Source organism: Sceloporus occidentalis, unplaced genomic scaffold (genome assembly GCF_023333645.1).
Source record: "Sceloporus occidentalis isolate IW3139 unplaced genomic scaffold, rSceOcc1.0.p SCAF_361, whole genome shotgun sequence".
Taxonomy (NCBI): domain Eukaryota; kingdom Metazoa; phylum Chordata; class Lepidosauria; order Squamata; family Phrynosomatidae; genus Sceloporus; species Sceloporus occidentalis.
Genome location: NW_028317341.1, coordinates 189,567 through 197,500, shown reverse-complemented (window position 1 = coordinate 197,500; position 7,934 = coordinate 189,567). Strand labels below are relative to the sequence as shown.

Below are 7,934 nucleotides of genomic sequence, written 5' to 3'. Positions count from 1 at the left end.
TCAGATCTTTAAAAAAAAAAGCAATTTTGGGACAATGGAGCAATCGCCATGGAAATAGCGGAATGTCCCCAACGACTGTGTCATATTTTGTAACATGCAACGGAATTGATGCAGATCTTCAAGGTTTTAGTTTGCAGTTGAAGTCCCCCCCCCCCCAGTGTTTAAGGCGGTAGATATATACATGGAATAACCCCCCCCAGGAAAGTTTTTAGATAATTAGGCAGGTTGGTTAATTATTATAATTATTTTTATAGCGCCAACAATGTACGCAGAGCTTCTTACAATAAATACATTCAAAGGGTATGAAAAAAACTAAAAACCTAGCACCGAGACACTAACCAATACAGAGCCCTTCTTGCAAGCCTAATGTGATCTGATCTTCTGCGCTGTCTCTAGTACTTTCATTAAACGGTATTAATACGGCTCCCGTAATTATTTTACCTATGCCTTTAGCTGCTACGGATAGGTTAATAATATCAAAAGCAGCCTGCCTGCGCGCTAAACGGCCGCAGGAGACCGACATAATTCCATATTGAGCAACAGAGGAGGAACAGTGCCCCCCAAAGGATAATGAGAGAATTACAGCGACCTGAAAGCTTCCAGTGGCTTCCTTTACTGGATGTTACATAGGAGAAACCAGACAAAAAGTATGAATTTACATAGGAAAAAAACATTAAAAAAAACATAAAAAAAAAAAAAACAGGAAAAAAATCCTTCCATCATTATTTCAAACAGTAAAATTACTCCATCCTGAACCCCAAAACCACAAAGGACTTCCAACATACCCAAGAGAGAAAGACATTTGAATTTAAGATGATTGACCAACCTCTTTGTGCCCTAGGATAGCTTTAGGGATGTGCTGGAAACTTTCTTTCTGATAAGCGGCATTCACAAACTCGTATTATTAAGACACGTTACCTTATCTGACTTTGTTCCAATAATATTCTGTTATCTACAGACCTGGAAGCTGCCGTTGTAGGTAGTTGTGCTACGTTGGGTGACTTTCCGTGCTTAAACACCTCGTTGAGCTGAAGCGGCCTTTCCTTCTTATTATTTGAAGTGGGAGCTGACTGGTGGTTAAGGATATGAAACCCATCTCCTGCATGGAAAATAACTGGAAGGTGGGGAAAGGGACAGATGCATATGGGGGGGGGGCGGAGAATCCCCCTCCCCTGCATTTCCAACTGCGACATGACGTTAATTTAAAGGTCCCTCTCAGCTGTCATCATATACATTTAAGTGCATGTGATGGCTGGGGGTTTCCTCTAAGACTGAGCCATTCTAGTGTTCACCTCAAGGTAGTATGAGGAGTCATATTGCAGGTGACTTTAATTGTGTATTAGATGTAACAATGGATAAAGAAATTGGTAAATATAAATACATTAATAAAAATCTAAAAAAGAGAACCAATTCCTTTTCGCAATACTATAAATAAAGCTAATCTTTACGATTTATGGAGAGTTAAGCACCCCTCTCTAAGAGATTATTCTCACTATTCAAATGTACATAAGACATTCTCCAGAATCGATATGACTCTTGGAGATATTAGAGCAGTAAATCAAGTCGAACGGATACTACTGAGGGAGAATATTTGGTCCAATCATAGTCTTATTTTTTTTGATCTCAAAGATATCTGGGGTCCAACTCCTTGTACGACATGGCGGTTGGATGACTCGCTTCTGCTCTTAGCAACAAATAGAGAACTTATTTCTAAAATGACAAAAAATTTCTTTCAAGAAAATAAAGCTGGTCAAACATCCCAAGGGATACGATGGTGCACTTATAAGGCAGTCGCCAGAGGTTTTTTTTATTAAGATTAAAAAAAAAAAAAAAGGTAGTATGAGGAGTCAGGGTGTTTATAAGATTGGGCAATCATTAACAATAAAGGGTTCCCTTTAACAATAAATTTGTCTAAGAACAAGGGAGAGCGTGTAAGTGTAAGCACGTATGTGTAAGCGTACCATGTTAGAGTATGTATGCATTTCCGTCACGCTGGGGGGTCGGTAGCTGAAGTACTGCACCCCTCTTCATGCGCTATTTTATGCACATTTTTTTTTTTAAAACATCTTTTAAATGCCTCGTATATTGGAAAGCAACCTTGAAATATCTCACAGGCGACAGTTTTTGCGAATGGTTTTACAGCTGACGAGGCAGAATTAATATTGTCTTTGTCCATATAGCTGTCTTGATAGAACCAGAGGCCCCACATGACTTTTATAACACGGTCCAGAGACTGAACGTAAGAAGGAGCCAAGGAAGGAATGAGATTGTGCTTTTAATGTCTCAGTAAATATAACCATATTGAAGTATTTTTTTTTTAAATGTGGGCCTTGGTTATTAAACTCCAGTTTCAATTTCTTTACCTGGGATTACCTGTTTATGAAAACCTAACTGTTCAAGTCATAAACGGTTAGAAGAAAAATAATCAAAAACACAAACACGGGTATTGCTCATTTTTTTCAACCAATTTGGTTACAAACAGCATTTAATGAATAACTAAAAGGCAAGACTATATTCGGTACTTTTCAGTCTCGCTGCCAAAAAATGCCATTATATGTGTAAGTTGTTGACTTTAAGGGTAAATTAATATTTCCTGAATGCAAAGAGGTCGTTCCTGGCACCCGCTGCCTTCCCAAAATAACAGTAGTGCCACGATTGCAAGCCCCGGATTTCTTGCTATTAACACATTTTGCAAACTGGACCATGTTTAGTTTTCTTGACTTAATTGTATTTGAACCGTAAAGCGAATTGAACAAAAATATGAACCTGGGGTTTCCTACGTAGAAATGGTTATAAAGGGGACACAACCAGTAATGTCCAGGGCTGGCTGGTCCGAAACGCAAGTTGCCATTTTATGTGGTGATGTCCGTTCAGTCCCAGTGTTACATTATATCCAAGATAACTCCCAATTCTGCACTGAACGGCGACACCGATGTGATTTAAGAAAAATACTTAAAAGGAGGGGTAGGGCACACCAAGAAAAACCAAGATATAAACATTGCAGAGACGCGAACGGTTTAGAGGTCAAGGGAATCCGTCGTCGTCATCTTCTGCCATTTCTTTAGCAAACTCTAAGTCTTGCTGCTCTCTCTCACGGCGTTCCTGGTAAAGGCAAAAGCAAAACTATGTAAGAGGACAATGTGGCATCAGGTTTAACCCTTTCAGTTCCCTCAGGATGTATCAGCACACCCTTAAAATCTGGTATGTCATGACATTTTTGCAGTGGCAGGGACTTCTCTCTGCAGCTACATGGGACATCAGGACGTAACCCCCCCCAGTCAGCAACAGCTGTGAGCGCTGGTACATCGTCATTCAAGGAAAAAAAATATGCTCCTCACCTCTGCAGACTCTAGGTCTTTGTTGTAGGATTTTGGTGGGAACCTCATAGCCTGAAGGAAGAGAAAACATTGGCATCAGTTAAATCTACGCAAACTATGCTTAACAGAGCAAAATGGATCAAAAAAATGGCATGAGTGTCTGCTACCAAATACCGGTATTAATGGAATAATACAGATTTTATTGAAAACATAGGAACTGAATTGTGCCAACTGAATGGGATGATATATTCACACATTATACAGTCACGGTACTTAACATTTGTAATTTGTGAATGTAAGTAAGAGCCCCGTATAATTAAAAGACTTGTAATTACATCTATTAGAATTATAATGCCGAATAACCAATTATAAGTAATATTAGAGTGTTGCTGGCCGCTGCTTTTCATTTGGGGAGTATTACTGTTATTGATATTTATTTCACGTAGTATTCCAGTCTCTATATTTTTTAAGTAATATTAGCCTTGTCGATTTATACAAACAATTTAAAAGGTAGCTCCGTTTCTCATCTTCTATATGGAGGAAAGATAAAACAGATACGCTCTTGCTGTGGAAAAGGAGAGCAACATCCCCTCTACTCTTTTCACATCTTACCTTTACGGACATGTTGTGTATGTCTAAGCAGAAAGAAATGCGTTGGTGAAAAGCCAGCTGGGGCTCCCGTGTGGAGTAAATGTCAATCATCTCCTTGGACTGGACATAGCCCTTCTCGTGATTAATACTAGCTTCGATCACCCCATCACGGATGGCCTAAAACAAAAGGGATATTCTCTGTATCAAAGGGCCCACAAAAACATCGTAATGGAACAGAAAAAGAATTAGCGTATTTGCTCGATGATAAGACAAGCGTGCATTTTGTGTGTGTAGAGGGTTATATCGGAGGATGAGGGGTGTGGATGCGAGGTTGGGCTATTATGTACGTTAAAAAGCTGAGACCAGTTAAGCTCTATATAATTCAAAGACATAGCTATTATAACTCACACCTATTATGTGAATCTAATTCATCTCCCATTATGTTCTCTGTTGTTGTGCTTACCTTAGCCACTATAAACTCTGCATCCTCAGGGCTGTCCAGCTGCAGCTTTTGGGCTATGTCAGGCAATGAAATCCTTGAATAAGAGAGACTGATCATGCGAACACCTACAGGAACGAGAGAGACATTGCTGATAGTGGTAAGAACAAACACTCCAAACCAGAAATCTCTTGATATTTTGATAGCACATTTTTTGCACTTTTTAGCTGCATTTCATGTTTTCTGTGACAATATGACACGAAGATTTAAGGGTATTAATAAGTTGCACTCAATCAGGAAATGGAGGACTTGTGTATTCTGGCAGAAAAAAAAGATTCTACATTTGTCAGACTCGCCCATACCTGTCTTGATGACATTGTGTCTTAGGCGGATGATAAGAGTATAGGTTCCATCTGCCTGGAACTTATCACAAAACTGGTCCAGGACTTGGTTGAACTTGGCCAAATTACCCGTGCGAACAGCTGAGAGCAAGAGAAGATAAAATTGTTGTAAGGACAGATTACATACGTTAGAAAATGTTATAAGAGCATTAGAAGCTAATGACCTATTGGAGAAGGGATTTATAGGGATATAAGAGGTGATTGTTTGTAAAAGGCTGTATTAACACACGTTACGGTACTAGGTGGATTTGTTTGTCATTATCAGGAAAGCCTTACCTTGGGTGAGTAAGAAATAGGGCATTAGTGATCTCTTGAGCGAGTGCTGTCTAAACTGAAGACGATCTGGGATCTCTCCAAGTAACAGTTCCACTACAATTAAAAGTTTGTGGACCTGTGGAGGCAGATGAGAAAGAGGTTCAGTTGCAGTTTGAGTCACTTGCATAGACGTAGAACAATCTATTTGGGTAAAATAGTACAGGTCTCCAGTTCCCTCACCGTCTGCTTGAAGCCTACAGCTGTGTGCTGGGGAGCCTTCCTCAACGCGTTGGTTAAAGTTCTCCTGGCTTCTGAATACTCCAACTGGATAGCTTTAATACGACCTAAAACAATATCATACAATGCTAAGATTAAGCGTGCAATATTGTGCCTGCTACACATTTAGCCTACATCTACCCTTTGACAGTAGAGACCACCAGGATTCCCCTTTAGAAAATTTGTCTATCTACATCTGCCTTCAGTTCTTTAGAGCAAATGGCCTATTCGACAGACTCTCTCTAAAATAAGGATCATATTGTAAGCATTACAGTATTTTATTACAAGCTTATTATTATTATGCTTCTCTGCGCTGTAACTCTGAAATACCTATATAGTCTACAGTACAAGTCCTCACCAGTATAGTAAAGGTATCGAGCCCATTCATTGTTGTTCGCCTGCTCAGGAAATACAGACTTGGATACCAGCTTTTCGGCTTGGTCATAAAGGTTGTAGTGCAAGTAGTTTCGAAGCAGCAAGTTCAGCAGCGTAGCCTGCCCATCTGCATCATGCCTGAGTGTGGCGGTGCGCAGCCTTGCATGCAGGAAACTGCACAAAGACACAAAGCATACCAAACGGTTATTTCAAATAAACTGAACTATACATAATATATTTTGCGTGTAAGCAGGTCATCACAATTAACTTAAATATACATTATTTTTATTATAAGGGAATGGAAAACGGAAGTATACAATATAGCCTGGTTCCAAGCTCCTGTAAAATTCTGTGTTTCCTACATTATGAAGAACTTGGCAATCAAAGAAATACCTCTCCTTACATGTCAATGTTAAACACATTTCAACCCATTGTACAGCGCTACAGAATTTGATGGCGCTATATAATCAGTGTAAACTGATTCTGAATGCCAAGTGTCCTCAGAAGGTCAACATGCTATCAGTATTTAAGTATAATATAGGTAAATATTATATATAAATGCACAAGAGACAAGCACATGTGACAGTTTGCTAACAAAACGCAACACTTTCAGGTTTTGGTGGTTATTCACTATGTTCTCTAAGATTTCAATTGCTGAATAAATCAAAGATCATATGCTGAGTTTTACACTCACCTCCTGACTACATCCAACTTGTCGAGGAACTCATAGATGCGGGAGTGGTAATAGTAGCATTTTGCCACCACCAGGTCCAGAGCGCGACGATTCTGGGGACTTATCTTTTGCATCAGGTCATCTGACACCTTTTGGGCCTGAGGACGGGAAGAAGATATGGAATAACTACGTATACTTTCTATAACAAAACTTTGCGTTGACAGATACTTTTTTTAACATTTAAAACACCTATTTAATCATTTTGTGCAATACAAATGACTTCAGTCATCTTTACCTCTGTGTAGCGCTTGCTGTTCATCAGATAAATCACCAGGAGCAGTTGCAGATAAGCTTCTACCTCAGGGAGTAGAGGTGCTGCAGCAGCTTTCCCTGTGCGAGGACGGAACTGCAGGTCTCCTTCCGTATCCATCAGCTAGTATTAGAACAAAGATATTAGGGGTATTGTCAGGAATATATGGGCGATTTATTATGCAGAGCAATACACTGAATGATAAAGTAGTAGATGGGCTTTCTCACCTCCTCCAGGAAACCAAGCAGCATGTCACGCGTGGCAGGGTTGGATGTGAAGAAGCCATTGATAGCCTTGTGCAGGACATTTGGGTTGAGACGGCGTGAGGTGGATGGTAAAGCCCGAAGTGCGCGAAGGACAAAGCGCGGCTCCTTCCCAGAAACAGCTTTTTCAATCTGCTTAACATGTTCCTTAATATCTGCAGAAATCACATGACACCACAATTACAAATATATCGGGGACCGCTTTACCTAACGTATCGGCTAGTCTGACAGATCTAGTTTTACCAGGCCCTTTAAAACTAGGGATTGTAAGTGCTACGTAAATTGTTGGCGCTATAAAAACACAAAATTATTTAAATGACCTAATTACTTCATCCTAATCCTCCCCTCCTTGCCCAATACCTGCTGCTCCGATGCGTATTTTATATATTCCTAGCTGCCAACACACAGTTTGCTGACAAGGGAAACGTGTAACCAACCCCGGTGCCAACCGAATAAGCGATCATATAAATCTAACAGTAAAACTACTCATTATACACTGAAGGAGATCTATACAGTACAGTATTGTGATGAAGTGGGAACCAGTTTACATCAATCACTCAGATATAGACAGCGAATGGCTCTTCTAGCACTTCCATGAATAGGCTTTCTACCGGGCGCCCTTTATCCATATAATATAATATATAAAACATATAAACCAAAACAACACAAAACCGTGCGATTTATCGTGCAAATGTATATATTAAAGAGGGGGCTGTATACGGGGTATATTTGCCGAATAAATTGCTTTAGGAATACCCTCCAAAGTGACGCTGTCCAGCTCCTTCTTCCCTCCCTCCCCGGTTCCAGCCGCCGGCTCTTCTTCTTTCATTTCTACATCCTCGGGCTCCCGCCGCTTAGCCGTAGCCTCCTTCATGATCGGTTCCCGGTGCTTACTAGGATCAATTTCCGGTTCCGGCAGCGGGATGACTAGCAACTCTGTCTTTGCTTTGGTCGTAGGGGATGCTGGGTACGCGACGCAGGTGGGAGAGTTGAACGTCGATCAAGTCGAGCGCAGCTGAGTCAATGTGCAGGGA

At 40.4% G+C, this 7,934-nt stretch overlaps 1 protein-coding gene across 1 annotated transcript; it reads right to left on the bottom strand.

Moving 5' to 3' along the window:
* Positions 1-3,024: 3,024 nt before the first annotated feature.
* On the bottom strand, positions 3,025-7,774 carry LOC149273655 (26S proteasome non-ATPase regulatory subunit 3-like). Its single transcript, XM_089506062.1, has 12 exons — positions 7,657-7,774; positions 6,865-7,055; positions 6,623-6,760; positions 6,349-6,485; positions 5,638-5,828; positions 5,244-5,347; positions 5,025-5,139; positions 4,710-4,829; positions 4,372-4,475; positions 3,930-4,085; positions 3,339-3,389; positions 3,025-3,102 (listed from the first exon to the last, which is right to left on the bottom strand). Exons 1-12 carry the CDS (start codon positions 7,772-7,774, stop codon positions 3,025-3,027), a joined length of 1,503 nt encoding a protein of 500 aa, XP_089362188.1.
* Positions 7,775-7,934: the final 160 nt, after the last annotated feature.

Coding starts and splice junctions, on each gene's coding strand:
- LOC149273655 (XM_089506062.1), bottom strand. CDS start 7,774: ATGAAGGAGGCTACGGCTAAGCGGCGGGAGCCCGAGGATGTAGAAATG. Junction 5,348..5,637: donor TCGATACCTTTACTATACTG/GTGAGGACTTGT, acceptor ATATTGTTTTAG/GTCGTATTAAAGCTATCCAG. Junction 5,140..5,243: donor CTGTAGGCTTCAAGCAGACG/GTGAGGGAACTG, acceptor CTGCCTCCACAG/GTCCACAAACTTTTAATTGT.